This window comes from Lathamus discolor, chromosome 6 (assembly GCF_037157495.1).
Source record: "Lathamus discolor isolate bLatDis1 chromosome 6, bLatDis1.hap1, whole genome shotgun sequence".
NCBI lineage: Eukaryota > Metazoa > Chordata > Aves > Psittaciformes > Psittacidae > Lathamus > Lathamus discolor.
In genome coordinates, this window is record NC_088889.1 from 76,262,487 (window position 1) to 76,283,324 (window position 20,838).

A 20,838-nucleotide genomic window follows, 5' to 3' on the forward strand; every position below is an offset into this window, starting at 1 on the left:
CACATTGTACAGAAGTGGGTGTCACCTGTTTATTTCTTTCCATGCTATAACTATGCTGGCATGTAACTAAAACAAAATCAGCATTCTATGGAATAGGACTATCACATGATGACAGAAAAAACCAAAAAGGATGATCATAGTCTTTACTTAACTGGTACTGCTTGCTGCTCTGGAAATAGGATGTACAGCTGGCTTCCAGATGAACTTATTCAAACTCCTGTCCAAGAAAAAAAGAACTTTTAAAACAGAAAATATGAATGTCATCCAAAGCAGTATATCTTTGTTCTGACTGAAGTGAAGCCAGTAGCTAGGCTACTTCAGTCATTCAGCCTTTCTGACTTCATTTCACTTCATAAAAGAACTTCAGTCATTCAGCCTTTCTGACTTCATTTCACTTCATAAAAGAACTGGATGTTTAGAAGAAACTTAACCCTATAAGCAATGTAGGGGAATACAGATTACAGTATCCTCCCTTGACAGCTGCTGGCTTTGCATAAATATAACTCTGATCAGCACTGTCAGCATCCAGTTTGTCCAGTGGAGTGACAGCAGAATAATTTTCCTAAAGAAAAGTAACCGGAAGAGTGGCATTTTATTTTTTTGAAACTTGAAATCAAACATTAGAAATATAAATAGGGGCAAGTAAGGCTGAGACCTTCCAGCTGTTTCAGAGCATCCACTGGCAGGGTTCTGCAATATTCAAGGCCTGTTTGAAGACTTATGAAGTGAATTTCTGCTGCTTAGAAGGGAGAGGCTTTTACTAATAGTCAAATTTTCAAGCAGGCAAGATCTTTTTCAGGTCTGATCAAAGAGACCATCCTTCTCTACATGCCTTATCTTGTTTAAACTGAAACCATCACAGCTACATCACTACCAATGAAGGTAATTTGAAATTAATAAAAGGTTAGAACAGCATTGAAAGGAGTTCAGAGCTTCCATACAAGGACTCAGGAATTTTGTACCAATCTCACACTCAGCACAAACCTTGCTGTGTGAGGGAGTGTTTTGTAGAGTCTCCAGAAGACAGATATTTGATAGCAGTTTGGTTGCAGCTGCAGGGCACACAGCCAAGCAGACCAGTCAGCTTTTCTAGCAACTGAAAACTCACGTGAAAAGTGAATACTTCTCACTATTCCCCATGCTTTAATTGATGCTTTTTTACTTGTAATCCCATGGAGCATCACCAGAGACACAGATGTGGTGGCTGTCCTTAACTAAATTTTGCTCAGAGGTCAGAGAATCTCTATGTAAAATGGTTGCATTTATTTTCTGGTATGCTGAAAAACTGGTCTCCACACTCACCTGGTCCTAGCAGTAATACTGGGATGAAAAGCAGAAATGGCCTTGAATGGGAAGAATGCTGCTAAGTGCTGAGAGGGAAGGCACTGGCATTGGTATTTCAGAAAGCATGAGCTAAAATCATAGCTGAAGGAACACGGGCCTTGTGCTGCTCTGCAGCAGGGAAGTGGAGCATGAACTCAGAACAAACAGATGAATGACTGAAAACGCAAAAAACATATGAAGAGGAAATCAACAGCAGTGAAACTTTTGTTTAAAGTTGCTCAATAATAGCACTCACATGCTATTATGTACTTAGATGGACTTGGGCCTAAATAAGCTCAGTTTTCAATCTCTTACATTATGGCATGCATTTGGTAGTGCGAGGTTCAAAACTGGCAGTAGTTACAAGCCCAGGCATGACATTTACTGCCATACCACCTACAAATAGCAACTCGATCCCCCAGCTACCGGTATGAATGAACAAATATTGGCATGTACAATAACGTCAATTTTGGATGAAAATCACATTAGCATATGAGCTATACAAGGCCTGTTTATCTCTTAACAGGTCTAAGAGAGGGTATAAAACGGTAAGTAAAATCACAGAATTCTTCCTAAATCAGGACATTCAATGTATAATTGCTGAAATACATTTTCACATTCTTAGGCTTCTTTGTTAAAAAATCAAGACACAAGATTGCATGAGTCAACTGGGAGACATCTCATAAATTCAGCTTAGAAAGACCTCTACAACTCATATGGAAATGTCACATTTTAAAATCTGATTTGACACAAATGTCACAAACTGCCTCCGCCTCTTGACTTAAGTGATTTTAATCACAGGTTCTAGTTTGAAGTCTGCACAGAACTCCATATTAAACACTATATTGAAACTCTCTAATTAAGACCCATCTCTTTCCACTAAGCCCATTTGACCCCATGCAGGGTTAAATATGAACTTGCTGGAATGAAGGTCAGGCTTTTATTGCTGACATTTGAAGCGCTGAATAACCATCACTGACAACTGATCCACAAGTACTTAGTTTCTGCTAAGGTAAGTAAATCTGGTGCTAAAACATTTGCATCAGCTCCTTCCAGTGAGACTCCAGACCTTGTGTTAGGAACTAAAACAGGAAAACAAAATGAACCAGAGGAACATACAAAGAAATTGTGAAAAGGTCCCACTAGTGGTTGTGATGAAGACTGCAGTGAGGCAACTATACAAATGTTTATTTGTCTGAATAAAGTTAAACAATTATTAATGAGTGATATTAAATATATATATGGCCAAAACATAGTTGTAGAACACAATGGCTGTTTCTAAATGTAGCTCTATGTAGGGCAGCCCTCCAAACCAAACAACAAAACTTGGACTTCAAATACAACCAAAAAGCAACTCTTTGGAGTATCAAAAATATTGAAGCCAAAAGTTTTAGCAAGCTTTCATCTTATCATGAAAAGCGGCAATAAACGATAAATGCAAAACCAGTACGCCTTAGTTTCGAAACCTGACAAGCCCACAAAACCAGACTTGCTGTAGTGCACTCTGCTGCAAAAGCCAACAGAGCCCATTTATTCAAAATAGAAACTGTCAGTACTTTAAGATGAGACAAGGGGGACACAAAATCGCAAAATGGAATATATAAACCTTTAGAATCAGTTTTAAGTAATGTTAAGTTTGATGGCTTTGTAACAGTAGCAATGGAAAATTACTAAAGTGCATGATACATAGAAAAAAACCCAGAATGCAGCTAGAGAACACACTGAGCATTCTTGTACAAGATAAATTGTTATAGTTGACACAGTTTTAAGAAAAACAGTCTAGAAGAACAGGACACAGGGATAAGGAGTATCTGGGAATGGCAGGTGTCCAGGATGGGCTACAGTTAAACTAACTGGTAAGTAGGAGGATAGGAGGATTATTATGTCTCTGGTGCTAACGAACCAATTAAACTGGTATGAGTATCTACTGCGCGTGCTCCAAAGGCTGCCAGAAGTGATGAAGATTGTTGGAAGAAGTAAACGACCCTCAGAGACCACCACCACAATGCTGTCCGCATGCGGGGCACTTTCTAGGAAATGGCGTAATGTATGTATGCCCAGGGACTATATAAGGATGGCTTGTGTAGCAACGGGGAGACACACGTTAGGAGGAGCTATCCCCCGTGTCTCCCGGCACCGCAATGAAGAATACCTGCTTGTCAGCTTGAAAACTTTGTTGGCAAGTTTGTTCCTGGAGTTTTCTCCGAATCAAAGAGCTGAATAGGAGACATCAGTTCAGCGTAGATAGTGTCTAAGATTCATGCAAATGTCACAGCATAAAGTGGCTGTGCAGAGCTGGCATGACGTGTGCAATGTTTGCCTACACTTTTGGAGTTCAGACATTCCAAACATCGAGTACGTATAATCAAATAAGTTCAGATTTTGTACAGGAGCATTTGAAGACATGTAGCTCTGCTACAGTTTGAACAGATACGAGGTTTTGGCAATAGACAATTCAAAATGGAAAGTAATGGCATGCCACCTCAATTTGCAAGGCAAAGTTCATCAGAGTACTCCAGCTTAGTTGCCAGTTACAGCTTCATTTATGAGAAACTGCAGGGTGAAAGTGAAAGGCATAAAGCAGTTCCTTTTTCTCATCTACAGATCTCTAGTCTGACTACTTAATCTAAACTCTTAAAAGAGAATACTGTGATTACTAACAAACACTCCTAAAGGATGTGGGTAAAGTATTTTCATTTTCATTGTTTTCATAGATTTTAAGGCAGAGTGAGAATTGAATAGTTGAACCTTTTGTCTGACACAGACCACTGATTTATTTGCATTCTGGTACCTCTGCCTCTTTCGTTGCTGGGAACTCAGTGGTGTTTCAGTCCACTTCAGACCACAAGCGCCTCCAACAATCACCAGTGGAGCTAACAAGGCTGAAGCACACTCAGTATTGTGTTCACACTGGCATTTGATGCAACCGCTTTTATACCCATTTCTGCTAAATCAAAAACTTGGGTGAATATCTGCCTGATGGCAAAAATATCCTTCAGGCCCCTTTTCTTTCCTCTATCCATGTTGGTTAACCATACTGATGAAGGAATTAATAGCTTATGGCAGATGTTTTTCAAATGCAGCTGGGTTGGTCCCAATCACTGCCCAGTTCCACTGCCTGGTAAAATTAAACATTCAGGTATATATAGGTCAGATTCAGCATATATAATGTGGATAGAGCTCATGAAATACTGTGGCTGGCCCCATTAAATTACAGTATATACTAGCTATAAAACCAGCACTGCTTGGTATCACTCTACTGATTCTTCTGACTTAAGCCCTGTTCTAATAGTACACAGTGCCTTCTGAGACATGCTACAGACTTTAAACCTTCTTTTGCATCAGCCTGAGTAATGGTCATAAACGGACTTGTAAAATAAAGGCTGGGAGGAACAGTCCTTATTAAGAAAATCTCTAAAATTCAGTTACAGGAGTGTTTGTTTAAATAGTGCCACGATTTACTCAAAGCTGGCAGTATTTAGTGAATGTGCCTTTTGCTTCTGGCTACTTTCCCTTCTGTTTCTTATAAATGTCATTGTACTACCCTGGATAATGGCTGCACACGATTGGCTGGGGAGAGCAGAAATTCCAGACAAAGAAACATAACTGAAAGTACTTGAAGAATCTTTCTCAGTCATCCTCTGATCTGTAAAATAGATAGATACATTTATTCTAAAGGCTGCATTTCCCAGCTCTAAAACAATAGAGCTTCCTCCACCAGTACTTCTGGAATCTTTGTCACACAGCTGTGGAGTAGTGCAAGCTGATAACGTTTGTAAAGAGTACTTGTCTTAAAAGCACCACTGCCATGAAGTTCTCACTCCTAAACTGTGGGGAAAGTTTAAGTTTCTGTTCTTGAGTTCAAAGCAGTTTGCAGTTTTGCAATGATCTCTAACTGCAGTTTCTGGTCTGTAATCTTTCATTAAGCCTCATGAAATTCCTGGTATGTGAGTAGGAAAGTGTGTACTGTTGCTTTGTTGTTTCATCAGTAAAGTTACAGGCAGAACATTTAGGAGCAATGTTTTTATCTTTCCTGGTAGCCATTTCTCATGCAGGCACGTACTGAAGAACAAGTTTCCATTATTGCTTTCATTTCACTGGTTTTCATTCACACGTTATCTGTAAAAGCCTGACTATCAACAGCTCTGAAGTTGTATCTTTATGTTGCAGCTCTGCATAAATGGACAGACTGTGCATTTCAGAAGGTGAGAAACGAACAGGATTTGAACAAAAAGGCTTCTGAAAAGTGGCAAGTTGTATCCTGGGTCAGCTCTGGTCTTCCGTCCCACTCAGGGAGAAATTCTGCCTTCCTTCTCCCTTCTCCCTCCTTTCTCCATTCTCCAAGGGCTACAGCTTGGCTGGCTACTGTTTGACCTCTGTGGAAGCAGGTTAGCTCTAATCATAGAAGCACAAGATTCCTGTGAAGGTGGGATGAGACGTCTAGATTGCAGATCTAGAAAATTGTGAGATTTATCTAATTTTGCCAAATGCCTCAGGAGGAAGGAGTGCTCCCCTGGTTGTAGAGCCGTCTCTGATTACCCACTGCTTGGGACTTAAGTACTTACTGCTTCCTTCCTTTTTCCTTCAGTGTGCACAGGCCCCACATTAAAACCTTCTCCTTCAGAAGGAAAGGGAACTCTATTGTGCTGCAATTCTAAAGCAACAGATGACTTAAACCTGGGAGGCATTTTTTTTTCAGCAAAGCAGACAGGAAATGTTGCACAGTCACAAAATGTTGCATGCGTAAAAACTGAGACTACTCTCTGCCTCATGAGTGAACAGGTTGGGCATCATTTCCAAACATGGGGAATACTCATTTAACCTTGTCAGGATACATGCTACATTACAGTATATTCTAGGAAACTTTAATTAGTTCACATTTTCATCTGAAATATAGTTACATTAAAAATTACTTTTTTAACAGAAAACACCAATTCAGTATGTTTTTCCTTTTCTCAGTTTTGCAAGAGTTTGAGTTTTATGGGAAAACTGTCACTATTTTTTCAAGCTAAATGAAATAATAGGGCTTTGAAATAGTTCTCAGCCCTTTAGGGACTTCATTAGAGACATTTTCTTTAAAGGGATACCATCACCTTTTCAACCTCATCAGTTTTATCCAACAGTTTACCGGTGAGGGCATTTGTGGGAATGTGGGCATTTCAGGTTTAAATGAGAGAAATTCAGGCTCAGTTTCCCTCCTGGCATAAAGGGACTCAAGGACATGCTTGTCAAGCTCATTTTGAAATGATGACCTCACCATAAGCCTATAGAAGGAAACATTCTCTGGTCTTCTCATGAACTTGCTTCAGTTCACAGAGAGGCATTCAAGAGCCATTCACCTACAGAAAGAACAGGACTTGCCTTTAAGCCTTGAGACTGGGACACTGATCTGAGAGGTGAGCCACAGAATTCTGGGTCAGCTTCACATACCACTTATGTACTTTATCTAATAATTGCTTAACATACAATATGTAACTGCACTCAGTTACATATCCAGTGTTTCCCACCCACTGTTTATCTCCAAGATTAATCTCCAAGCCTCTCTTGGCTAATACTCCTCCTTCCCTTTCAAAACGGAGAGACCTCTACTTAGTAGTCAAGACACCTTCCAGAAAAAGAGGAACCAAAGTTTGCCTGCCCTCTTGCTGAGCAGGGACACAGAGCTCACTTGTCCACATACTGAAGAGGTCTTCTGTGCACTATCAGCTGCCCCAGCAACGCTCTCTTGGCTTGCTCCGGTTTTAAAGGGCTGACATTCTTCAAAGACCAATTTTTGAACAGCTCACAAGGGGGAAAAGCCTCAGACACAAGTCTGTAGGCAACAGTTCCTTACTGGCTGCTTGCATGGCATACTGGCTGCTTTGGATCTCCTTTCAGGGAAACTCAGCTCTCAATGTGCACCACAGAGAACCATAAATAGGCCCAACACTTTATCTTAGAAACATCAAAACTCTGTAGGGCGATGCTCAATGTTGTGGCATACTTTTGGCTTTTAGCCTAACTAATTAGATCACCAGTCTGTTTCACAGCAGGGCTTAAATCCATGTGCTAATTTGTTGCTCAAGCTAGAATAGGCACTACTGAAAATAACCTGGATGATAAAATAACCAGATGACAGAAAGAATTTTCAATAGATTGACTGGATACTCACACATTTGCAGCGATCATGCTGACTTTTTTCTAAAGATCAACTCGTGACAGACAACAATAACCAGTAACAGAAAGATAGTAATGATGTTGGGAGCTTTGAGCCTGTAATTACTTGAGCAGTAATATGCTGGAATGCTTTTACTAGAAGTCTTCAGCATGCAGGGATGAAAACACGATTTTGCCATCCAGCAGAGGGGGCTTGGCAGTAAATTTTCTAAACACAAACCCAAATGGTTTCTTTGGAAATTAGCTAATATTAAAATTAAACTGACTTTTATAGGAACTTGCATAGTATTATAGATAAAACCAGAACTCCCTACAGACAACAGATGGAAATATAAATAGACACAATTCAAACTGCGTGTTGTTCTAGCTATCTTTGTTTCCCTTATTTCTCAGTGTGGCTTTTCTGTTTTGGCAGAAAGCCCTTGCAGTTATACCTTACAAGCACAGTGTGCAAGTAAAGAAGCTTTTGCTCCTAATTCCTTTGAATAGCTAAGTTTCTATTAAACCTGTCCCTGTAATACATGTACAAGAAAAAAACAGGGAAGACATTGAAGTAAACTCCTGGTGGAAAGTTTTCCAAGTCACCACAAAGGTGTGTATTTGAAGGCAAGACATGTCATCTGGCTGGTCCAGGAGTTTATGGTGCAGTTATCTAATTATTAAATTAAATTATTCAATCTGGATGGCCACAAGAGCCACTGGCAACCTCACAATATGGGTGAGACCAAAACCATGGATGTAATCCAAGGTGGTGGTGTACAGAAACACATTTAAAGCTAATGCTCAGCGTTAAGTTGCGCACTGTGTTACTTCAAGACAAAAGAACGACACAAATTTCTCTTGAAATCGAAACAGGCTGGCTAGTCTTCTGGTAAATTCCTGTTTTACATGGTTAATTGAATTTGTCCCCCCAGATACTGTTTCCTTGCTCAATTTGTTCACATAGAAGAAAAGTGCAGGCAGATGCATTTGAACACCTGGGAATTATATTCGTTTATTAGTTTCGATGAAGAGTGTTTTACTAGTGTGAGTACTTGAATGGCACTTTTCAATCCTGTTCAAAATCTGATTTTTTATTTCTAGTGAGAAATAAAACTAGCTGCCAATTTTAATGACAGGTTCTGGTAAATATAATTATTTTCAGCTCTGTGGCTCCAGCTTCTGGTGAAGGAGATATTGAAAATAATGATGCACTAGAGTAACTTAAAATGAAGTTCAAGCCAGATGAAGCAGAAGGTGCAAATGACTCACCATGACCAACAAGGCTGTAACACTTTCCCTGGCTGATGTGAGCAGGGTTGTGCTGTTATACATGCACCAGTGTCCCCTTGCAGGGCTGCCGGCAGGTGCAGCCCTGCAGCAGCCTGGGCCCTGCCTCTTAGCTTCCCTCGCTGGTCATTCTGGTGAGCTCTTCTCAGAAGGTCAGATCTCAGCAGCCGCTCCCTGTCTGTGGGGTACCGGAGTCGCCTCCCACGTAGCCCAGTCATTTTCCTGAAGTACTAATATGCTTTTAAAAAGAGTACGTGGGTGAGGAGGAGGAGGAGAATTCTGGTCAGCTGGTGAAATTAAACTATCATTTAGTGTGGGTACCAGATCTAAAAGTTAAGACCTAAAGTTAAGCCTTCTCCCTGGAACTTTACTGGCGCACTATATACCACCATATTTCTGATAGAAAAGATGGGCTCGGAGGGTTACAGCAGTCCATTGGGAGGAGAGGGATGCGACAGGTCACTGTGTGTCCTCAGTCCCCAAACCAGGGTCCCAGTGCACCAGCTCTGCTAGATGGTGATCCCCAGTGCCTCCTGCCTTTGATTCCCCTTATCCATAGCACATCCGCAACCCATTGCTCTCAGTTCCTCCACTCCTTGTACCTGGAGTCCTCCACATTCTTTACCCCACTTCTCCAAACCCATTTCAAAACCTCTGCCTTCTCTATAGAGCTGCCTTTCTGCTCACAAAATAAAAACATCCAGCCTTCCACACCAGAGCATCCCCTCCATGACCCAACAACCCTGGGCTACGTATCCTATCTAGACCTTCCCTTTCTGCCTGCCTGGAATCACACCAGAGCTGCTGTCTCATAATGCTCAGGCACCCCCTGCACTGTCCCTGCAGTGTCACTCCCTAGTGTCAGGTCCCCCAGTGCCAGCCACTGGGCTCCTTTGGCTTTTGCAATAATCTGAGCTGCTTCCTGGCACCAGCTCCTTGGGTGTTCCCTCCTCGGATGCACTTGTAAAAACTCTGCCTCCTGCTTTTCAAATGGAGGATTTCAAAACCTAACAAATCTTCCAGCATTCATAGCTGTAAGAGCAGCAAAAGAGGACTGGTCTAAAGGAAAGCAGCTTGGTGTCACCTTTCATAAAGCTGATGCACCACATAGCACCCCCCTGTGTAGTACTGGAGAAGATTGAGGAAGAGAAAAGAGAAGAAAGGTGGGCAGTTATGGGAATTTGCAAGAAAAAAAAAAAAAGCTTCTACTTTGATGTTATGACCTGAGTCAAAATACAAGGAGGCTGAACTTCCCGGAAAGGAAGTTCACTAATGAGAAACCACAGATAACTTTCAGATGCTAAACTGAAAACTCTGGAGGAGAAGATAGACTTTAATTCTCAGAATAAAATCTGTACAAAGGATACTTAGTATCAGAGAGAGAAAGCAAATGACAGAGAGCATCTTGAAACTGAAAGAGGTATTCAACAGAAATTACAGGAAGCAATTAGAAATTATCAGGCTGGAAAGCAGAAAAAAGCAAAGAGCGGAGTAAATTTTAAACCTGGGGCATTGGGATTTCACAGAGAAAGGTCAGGTGCAGACAAACTCCAGCAATGTAATGGAAGAAGCCAATAAGGAGTTAGCAAGGACTAGCACAGAGGGAGCACAGTCAGTTGGAAAAAATAAGCAAAAGGACTGTGAACTGGAGGAGACAAGATGCACTAGATGAGGAAAGAGGAAAGAAAGGAGCAACAGAATAAATGTCACATAGGATAAAGAACAGCCCATTCTAACACAGCTCATGGGAAACTGCAAATCTCCCAAATCTGCTTTATTAACTAATAATGCCAAGTTCAAAGCCATGTGGGCACAGAACTTTTCACATGGGGAGGCAGGTTCAAAACGGAGTAGGGAAAGCATTATCGTAATAACGATAATAATGTACCAAAATTATGAGCCCAGAGGAGTAAGATGACATCTGACAGCTTTGAACACAAAATATTCTAGGGCAGGTGAGCCTCTAGATGCTGCTGACCAAAAACTACTACTATACATACTAAAACTTATTCATATTAAGGTGCTGAGGCGCTAGCACAGGTTGCCCAGAGAAGCTGTGGCTGCCCCATCCTTGGCAGTGTTCAAGGCCAGGTTGGACGAGGCTTGGAGCAACCTGGTCTAGTGGAAGGTGTCCCTGCCCATGGCAGGGGGTTTGAACTGGATGAGCTTTAAGGTTCCTTCCAACCCAAACCATTCTATGATTGATTCTATGACTGCTATTTCTGTTATTTGAACAAAACCATAGTTTCTTCAAGCTCAGTTCATCTTTGCAAAAATGCTAATTCTTTGAAGGAACAGTAGTACAGTAGAAAATGTAGAAAACTATAAGCAAATACATAATTGCATATTCACACACACACTCTTTAAAATAAACTCCCCAGTCACTCCTGAGTCTTCTTGCACATGAAATGAAAACAAGGAAAAGTCAATTTTTAGGTCACCAAGAGTTGCAGGTAAGAGTCCAGTTATGTTAATGTAAGTCCCGAAAACTTATACATGAAGGTCTAACAAAGATTCAAGCAGACTGTTTAGCAGGCATGGGTCACTGATAATCAGACAGCTTAACAAGAAATCCACTCTTGTTGGTCTACTATGAGATCGTTACCTTAAGACAACAAAAAATGATGGGTCATATGGTCAGTTTGGCTCCCCCAGAGATGAATGGAGCTCTCTTGATAAAGTGCAAAAATAGAAGTAAAAATACCCAAGTAGTAAAGGGTGTCTGAGCTGAGTTCCCAGTGACTGTGGTGGCTGAGTCACAGCAGGTTCTTGGACATGCAGGGGAGTTTTAGCAGGAAACCGCCTACGTTTTTATTTACAGCTCCACTTCAACTATGCCACTCGACTCAGCTCAGTAGATGATTTTTATCTCTCTAGATGTTGTGGATGCATTTGCACAGAGACACTTTCCAAAAGGTCACATATGTTTAGCGATGGTTTTTCACAAGGTGTCTTTATATTCGCTTTAGATGGAAGAAATACTGCCCCATCTACCCTTCTACCTTCCGTAAAAAAGTACCTTTTCTCCATCCACTCTGATTTGTGACATACCTGAGCCTGCATGCATGCTTTATGGTGCTGTACTGTATCTGTTTAGAAACTAGCATGCTGCCACTGTACACCTTACAAAGAAAATATATACACATATGTACACTTACAGTAGTACAAAACCACTTGTCTTCAAAATTTGGGAAATTCTGGTGTCTCATCATTAGTCTTAAGTAAGGCAGGAGCTCAAAGATGCAGAAAAGGTGTGGAAAACCACAGTTCTGTCAGCCTATCCTGCCTCAACTCAGTGAGCTCTATATTCAGCACCTGGACACAGGTACTGCTCTCCCACATATAGCACATTATCTTTCTGGCAATTAACTTAATTAAAACAATAATAAGTTTGTATAAAAAAACCCGTTCCGTAATGATAACAAACTTTCTTTTTATACTTTCCTCCTTTGCAAAATACAGAATTATCTACATAAAACTTTGTTAAAATTTGTAATTGTGATTTCCAGCCCTTAAAATTCAGGCAGGACATTCCTTGTCTTTTCCTGCAAATTCTGCCCCAGTTTTGTGCAAGAGTTAAGATCATACACCAGCACCCCCGTGTCACTCAGTGCACAAATGTGGGAGTGGGCAGATTTCAGGTTACATGTGCTAATGTAAACCTGATATTGCTCAGTTTTTCAGTTCTGGGCTTTGTAAACCACATAACATCAGTCATCAGTGCAGTGTGCGTGGCAGTGTGCAAGGCGGGACGAAGGCTGTGGTATGTGCTGTACTGAAGTGCAAACTGTTGCTTAGGAGAACAGAAGAGGAAATAGGGTAAGGATTCTCTGGAATAGCGATGGGGTCTCTGCACAGCCTCATGACTGCATGAAAACCCCATTTGCAGAGAGAAATGGCTACTGTGTCCCCAGTGATGAGGACTTGCTCCATTCATGGGGTGCTCCTGGGCATAGTAAACCCAACCAAGTACAATGCCACAACACAGATCCTCCCGACCTGCTTCTTCCTGCACAAGCATGCCATCATATTTTCCCAGCCCTGGAAAAGGAGGCTGAGAGGAGATAAGGGAAGAGACATAAAGAGAAGACGATATTTCGCTTGGACCTATTTCTCTCTGCATATACCAGTACACAGAAAAGTTTATGCAAATTAGAATCAGCCACAGGACTTCTGGGAAGCTGTCAGTGACAGTGTCTCAAAGGTAAGGTGTGAATGAAATAGAGGGAAGGCTCTTAAAGCTGTTTCTAAATAGCCAGTAAATACATCCAGTTCCATCCAGCAGCAATTGCAAGGATGCTAATTCTTGCTTCAGCAATCCATGTTGGCAGCTTTGAACACTCAGGATCACTTTTTGGGTTTTTTGCTGCACAAAACACTGTTTGTGGCTCATTTTTTAAAGCAGATTCAGCTTTATTCATGCCTTTCAAGTACACGTTTGAGAGCTCATTAGATGCAGAGCATAGAAAGGATGCTGGATGAATCACAAGGGATGATCTGTTTACCACAGCTTTTGCAGGCTGTACCATTCTTGGTATTTCATGCAATGCGTCTGTCACATGAAAAGGATTCATATGTGATCTGAAACAACTCGGTGAGCACAGCACCGTAAAAACCAATGAGTTTAGCTCCCCAGACTGAAGTCTAGTGTTTCCCTCTGCCCCCCAAGTCACACCCCTTCTACCACCACCACAACCACATGTTGGCACAAAATGAACAGAAAATAACCACACTCAGATATGCCTGCCACCCGCTAATGGAAACTGGGAATTCACTGGAATTCAGGGAACTGGAGGCAGATCACTCGCATTAAACTTTTTATACCACATTGAATTTGCACAGTTGATATTTTAGTTTCCATGTATGTCGTTCAGTTTCCCTGAAACTAACCTTTTTTAGAAAAAAAAAAAACAGCAAGAAAACCCCACAGGCTTTCAGGGGGATCAGAAACCAATTTCAGGAAACACTACCAACTTTGATGGTAAACGCAGCCACTGAGAGTAAATGTATTCTCTTGTGTGTGTGTGTTGGACTACGCTTTTCCTTTAGTTTCATACAGAAACACAGGAAAAAGGTGTAGAACACTACAAACCTTACTGCTGGAATACCACACTGCAGACTTCTCAGTGGTATGATATAACTTCTCATGTTTTTACTATGGCCCATGAGCAAGCAAGGAGTGAGGACATGGGGGCTTCTCCAGTGCTTGAAGCAGACAAGCTGTTTTAGCTGGAAGGCCTCAGTGCAGGGATCCTTGGCATTAATCCACAGGCACAGTGCACAAGCCTGCCCTGGGCTTCCCAGTCTGTGGCACAGTGGTCAATGACTATGCTGGGGAAAACGGGACACTAGGAAAGCAGGAATAAAATACAACAGGAATAAAAAGCCAGAATGAAGGGAGGAAGATGGGAGGGACTTTCGGGATATCCTTTCAGCTAATTCAAAATTTGTAACACAAATGTATCTAGAAGTGAGCTTCGAATGTCTTTGGTTTTAATTTCTTCAAAAATAAGCTGGTTTTAGTAGCAAAGCTGAGGTCTGAACCTCACCTCTCTATGCTGGGTGAAAATCTACTTTTCCATTTTGATAAAAACATCCTCTTGGAGATCTTAGCCCAACTGCCACTAGCAGCATTTTGGATGCACAAATCAAGTCCAACGTGAAGTCCCATTTGCACCCTTCTATAGCCACAGTGTGTCATAGAATCATAGAATGGTTTGGGTTGGAAGGGACCTTAAAGCTCATCTAGTTCTAACCCCCTGCCATGCACAGGGACACCTTCCAGTAGACCAGGTTGCTTCAAGCCTCGTCCAGCCTGGCCTTGAACACTGCCAGGGATGGGGCAGGCACAGCTTCTCTGGGCACCCTGGGCCAGCACCTCACCACCCTCACAGGGAAGAACTTATATCCAACCGAAATTTACTCTCTGTCAGTTTAAAACCATCCTCCCTGTTTCTGTCACTAGATGCCCTTGTAAAAAGTCTCTCTCCAGATTTCTTGTATCGCATCACATTGAAGAGCCAGCATATACTACAGAACAGAATGTTCACTTTGCTCAACAAAGAACAAAATTCCTGAGAAACCTCCTAAGGTCACAGACACAGTACTATTGTTATTGTGTTTGTATACTACTATAACTGGAAAACTTCTAAAGGGCTCTGATGAAGCTTGTGCCAAACTTTTAGCAAAAAAAATCTAAACTCACAAAAGATTTCCTCCTGTCCAAAGCATGTACTGTAAGCATGCACTTGAGAAGCTGCTGGAGCATTTTTAATGTACCCAGAAATTATGAGTCTTTGGCAGACCTCTGAAGCCAAGCATATCTCTCAGGATGTGCAGGACCTTGTCTGTAAGTGCTTCACTTTTCCATGTGTAAAGTCACAGTACCATAGGAACACGAGAAAGGTACTAACTGGAAAATCCATACTCCCTGTTAGTATTTTAACTTATCCCTATAGACTCAGGGAGAGGCGATGTAAACCTGTTTGTATTGGAAATCATGAGAGAGGCACAGTATTTAAATTCAGAGTCAGCAGTCTATTAATATTTCTTGGTAGTACTGTAGTAGGTGCTTAATTCCATCTGTTTGCCTATAAAAGTTCCTGAGGGAAAAAGCCCCAACACTTGACACTTGAAGCATTATAGCTACTTTTTCTTGACAAGTTATCACCCAACTAATCTGAATTTTTAAACTGGTGATTAGAGAAATCTAATTATGGAACTTCAGTTTAAATACATACTAAAATAGCAATCACCTCAAGGCCGCATTAATTTATGAGTGGTGTCCCTCAGGGATCAGTGTTGGGACCGGTCTTGTTTAACATCTTCATTGCTGACATGGACAGTGGGATTGAGTGCGCCCTCAGCAAGTTTGCTGATGACACCAAGCTGTGTGGTTTGGTTGATATGCTGGAGGGAAGGGATGCCATCCAGAGGGACCTTGACACGCTTGTGAGGTGGGCTGATGCCAACCTCATGAAGTTCAACCATGACAAGTGCAAGGTTCTACACCCGGATTGGAGCAATCCCAGGCACAGCTACAGATTGGGCAAAGAAGAGGTTCAGAGCGGCCCTGCAGAGAAGGACTTGGGGGTGCTGGTCGATGAGAAAATGAACATGAGCCGGCAGTGTGCGCTCGCAGCCCAGAAAGGCAACCGTATCCTGGGCTGCATCAAAAGGAGCGTGACCAGCAGGTCGAAGGAGGTGATCCTGCCCCTCTACTCTGCTCTTGTGAGACCTCACTGGAGTATTGTGTGCAGTTCTGGTGTCCTCAACATAAAAAGGACATGGAACTGCTGGAACAATTCCAGAGGAGGGCCATGAGGATGATCAGGGGACTGGAGCACCTCCCGTATGAAGACAGGCTGAGAAAGTTGGGGCTGTTCAGCCTGGAGAAGAGAAGGCTGCGTGGAGACCTCATAGCAGCCTTCCAGTATCTGAAGGGGGGCTATAGGGATGCTGGGGAAGGACTCTTCATCAAGGACTGTAGTGACAGGACAAGGGGTAACGGGTTAAAACTTAAACAGGGGAAGTTCAGATTGGATATAAGGAGGAAATTCTTTCCTGTTAGGGTGGTGAGGCACTGGAATGGGTTGCCCAGGGAGGTTGTGAATGCTCCATCCCTGGCAGTGTTCAAGGCCAGGCTGGATGAAGCCTTGGGTGGGATGGCAGGGGGATTGGACCTAGATGATCTTGAGGTCCTTTCCAACCCTAACTATTCTATGATTCTGATTCTATGTTGGATGGGCTGTAATATCAGGAATATACAGATCTTTCTGCTTAGAAGCAAACCGAGAAAGTCATGGACAGTTCTGGTACTGCTGCAGAAATTGAGAGGTTACAGGCCATGCTCCAAATCATGGAATAAGACAGAGCCAAACAGGAGAGCAAAGAACTAAAGAGATTTACAAATTTAAATCGTTTACATATACAAATTGCTCCAGCCACCTTACCAGAAGGGTTTTTTGTAAGTAAACTTGCATTAGAATATCATGTGGTTTGAGGTCATTGTATGTCGAATTCAAGAGGGTTTTGAAGGTCACCTTGGCAGGCTCAATTCAATTAGTGTATGTGACTAAGCCTAATGCTTCCACTAGACTTATTATCAGACACTTTGACAGTATTTTGACGTTATTATGAACTGAAATAGATCTGCAATTGACATACAGCATGGCATTTCTTTTCAATTTAAGACAACTGATAACAGGACTTCTCACAGTGTCAGTGGACAAAGCTACCCTTAAAAAGTGAGTCACCACAGACGTCAAACCTTCCAAAAAGAGCAATTCAGTTGGATGTCTCCAGAACTCTAGAAGGAAATCCTTCAGGCTGGGCACTCTTCCCACTTTCATATTCTCAATTACCTAATTTACTGATAGGGGATATCAAGGCCTGCATGCTAAGCTGCACTGATTTTACATAATGTAATATTTCTTCTTAATTAATCTAAAGTGTGTGTGGTGAGGTCTTTATCTAACTAATATAGATCTTTCTAAAATTAGAGAATGCTTCATTAATATCATCGGATGATGTTTCTAATTTACCACTTTAACAACAGATGCCAAAAATTCTACATCTAAAGGACTTCTATCTTGTGTCAGAAATTGAGAGTTTATTCTCCTGATTCCTAGAAATTCTGCTGGAGCTGGTATATGGTGAAGCTGATCTATTCCGAACACAGCTTGTTGAGTTCACATGTAAAATTGGCTGAGGTTGGCAGTAAATCTGGAGAGGGAGAATGTCTGAAGGAAAAAATCCAATTCTTTTTCCACAAAAGCAAATATGGTGGGTAGGTTGGGTTGGTTTTTTTTGCTTTCCTTTTCTTGGCAAAAAGGGAGTTAATATTTGCATTCAGAAGTAGACTGTTGGGCCACCTATCAGGACCTATCCTTCCTCCAGGGACAGGGGAGGAACAGAAATCTGGCTAATTTCTCAGTACTTAGAAAACAGAGAAATTAACATTCATATTAGCCATTTCTTGCCTGGACCTTTGCAGACATATTTTACATAAGTAGCCAAGGACATAAGATAATAATAAAATCTATACAGAATCTATTCATACAGTGGAACAAGATACGCATATTCCCTAGTTTTTATTTGTTGGTTATAGGAGTTATTAGATACTGCAAGACCCTAATATCCATCATCATAAAAGTTTGGGTGGTTTATGATTTTGAGATTTGACAGCAGCTGTAAGAAAGATCTGTCAATTAACATAGATTACAATCATAGTAGGAATATAGAGGGTCAGCATATCAAGCGGGAGGAGAGCCCACAAAGGATGTTTTCTCAAGGCTGAGTATTAATAGTAGTTTACTCAGGTCCGGGCTCCCTAAGTTCAAGTATTAAAAATCCAACCAAGTCATCTGAAAGTGTCTCAGTGCATTGCAAAGGAAATACTATTGTCCATCTGGATGAAAAGCTTTAGCTTGGACCATTGAGTCTTTCTCCATTCAAGGAAACATAATTGAGATTTGGGTCAGTTTGACCATATTAAGAATTCATTTTAATCCATTTCTGTAGACCGAAAACCCAAAGGCAAGGGAATATTTGAGTCACCCCAACCATAACAATCTCCTCATGTGCTGATTATGCCCATGAATGAAATGCATCAGAAACTGATTTCACCATCTTTGAATTACTTCAGCAGAAGTTCAGCATTTGCATGTGGTTTGAATAGATGGGATTGTGGGAGCACCAGAATGGGCATCAACACCTGCAGCAGTAAATGCAGATTTGTAGCCTTGTAAACCATGCAGGATACAATCTAAACAGGCACTGAAAACAAAGAGAAGTGGTAAAAAATGCCTGTAAGAATGGGAAACCATAAAAGCAGCAGGTAAAGACACTATTAAAATAGTAATAAAGATGTACTGGAGGTCTTTCGGGATTATGAATTTATGTTTTGCTCCCCAAAGCTTATGAACTCTCCTGTTCTCTCTTTATAACCAGCATCTGTTTCCCACATTATATGGATATATAACAGCCTCAGGACTCTAGCTGCACGTACAGGCAGTAAGCTCAACTCCAAAACCCACAGCACGGTTCAGTGCCTTGGCTGATTTTCCCTGTGCAGTGTTACCACGCTCCTTCATAGGCTTGCAGACATGAGAACAGGGAACTGAAGAAACAGAGAATGTTACTTCAATACCAAGGGGAAGAGCCACTGGAGCAGTGACAGAGGCAATAGAAAGGGACCAGAGATCTCTCCTGGCTGAGTTTGGAAAGGATCACTCTGGTACTGCGGTAGCCAGATTGAAGTAAAATTAGCAGCTGGTTCTGAAATTCAAGGTCTATGTTCATCCAGCCAGCACTGAAACCTCTGTGGTCCAGTAAGTGTATCTGGAAGCCAAACTACCTTCATATAGTTCTGCTTTAAAATATCCAGTTCAGTATTTATAGCAGCAGTTCCCCTGTATGAATGGCAGCCAGCTACCTCTGTAATTAACACCAACATTATTTTTAGGGATCCAAAGTTCCTCCATCAGTTGTAGAGCATGCACACACACATACTCATCCCCCTACCCAAGCAACACAGATTCCTCATTCGTATGAAAGCAGGCTGCTCTTTCACAATGCTTTTACCCACAATTTCACGCTTTCCTTTTTTGTTTGTTTGCACTCAACTAATTACCAAGAAGGATGTCTAAACTAGTGAAATGTAGAAAAGCCAAACCACATTTTATATGCTTAACTGTTCAGCATTTGAATTAATGAGACTAATGTGAATCTTCATTTGACTTAAGTAATATCAAGAAAAGAACTTCCAGGCAGGGTCCATTTAGTCTGGGCTCAAGGAAACCGGAATTACCTGTCACAGAAGAATAAACAATTCCAGAATAGCCAGTTTAGAAAGAAACCTTCCTCACAGCCTCAGACAGTTATTTTATTACTTATTTGAAGTGTAAGAGTTTGTATCTCTTACAGAGATATATTTTAAACAATGTGGACTAATGAAAGGCACTTCAGAGGAGAGAGAGGCTCAACTTTTACTGTTTTAGTACACAGATAAGCTTAATCTACTTCCAAACTCCACAGCTTTTCATCCTAGCCAGTACACATGCACTTTTTCACAACTAATACTCAGAGAGATCCTTTTTAGAAGACAAAATCACAAATTTCTATCATCCATCCTTGCTGGATGGGCTCTGACTTGTACTTTATCTGCAGAACAGCACAAATTCCAGTTCAGACAGAAATTACTAATTCTGTAGTGACTGACTAGCCCTTGTATAGGTATAGGTATAATGTTTATCAAGGCTTGATTAAAAATTGGTGACACCTCAAAATTGATTTTGTGTATGCTGTGATAACTGTGCCATACACACATCATTCTTCAGTGGTAATTCATATCAGTGTAAAGTGAGTCATTTTATAGCTATTTTACCTGGAAGTAAATGACTAAAAGAAACAGAAGATGAGCTGTATTCATCAGGTCTACTTTTATTATCTCTTAGAAAATTATAGTGTGGATAGTATGGACAAGGAGATGTATAAGGAAATGTCAAGTCACGATAGTTACATCTTTGGGGCATGTCCTATTTAAATATGTCAAACTTTGACCTTAATACCTTAGTTAAAGTGGGTGACAGAGGTTCACACCTCTCAGTGCTGCTGGTTTCAGTGCATCTGAAAGCAGACTCAGAAGCAGTGTGATGTCTAATTTACTTGCAAAATCAAAAAATTCCGATTTCAGGGGTTTCATTTAAATGAAAATTCAGATTCTGGAGAAGAAAACAAAACCCACTAAAACAGGAAGGATGGCGTTGTGGTTAAGTTTCTAGTGTGGGGCTCTGAAGACCTGAATTATGTTCCATTCCTAGCCCTTCTGCAGACTGTATCACTCTCTGACTTAAGCAAATCACTGAATCTCTGTGCTTCAGTTCCCCTTTTCTGTAGATGGTGTTGCTGGTTTGGTCATTTTAGATAATGAGCACTTTCACATAAGAGCTACCATTACAGTATCAGCACAAGAGAGGCTCTAACTCAAAGCACTGATAATAAAATGTGACCTTATTTACTGTTCTCACAAGAAAAGAGCAATTCCCTATTAATTCCCACACTGATCACCCACTTACTATACCAAATTCT

The 20,838-nt window shown here is 41.2% G+C and overlaps 1 protein-coding gene across 15 annotated transcripts in view; it reads right to left on the reverse strand.

The window, feature by feature from the left end:
- The window catches only part of CLEC16A (C-type lectin domain containing 16A), a 188,536-nt gene that overhangs the window by 21,075 nt on the left and 146,623 nt on the right, over nucleotides 1-20,838 (reverse strand). For 8 of the 15 annotated variants that reach the window (XR_010613635.1, XR_010613633.1, XR_010613636.1 and 5 more), the window contains one exon: nucleotides 153-217. The exons of 2 other annotated variants lie outside the window; for them this stretch is intronic. Coding sequence is in view for 6 of the 13 variants with exons in the window: in XM_065683850.1 (XP_065539922.1) it covers nucleotides 153-217 (65 nt within the window). In the remaining 7 variants the exon portion in view is untranslated. Of the gene's footprint in view, nucleotides 1-151; nucleotides 218-1,302; nucleotides 1,500-8,629; nucleotides 8,987-17,821; nucleotides 18,526-20,838 lie in introns of those variants that run through there. 5 more of the 15 variants (XM_065683848.1, XM_065683847.1, XR_010613637.1 and 2 more) reach the window with 4 other exon arrangements.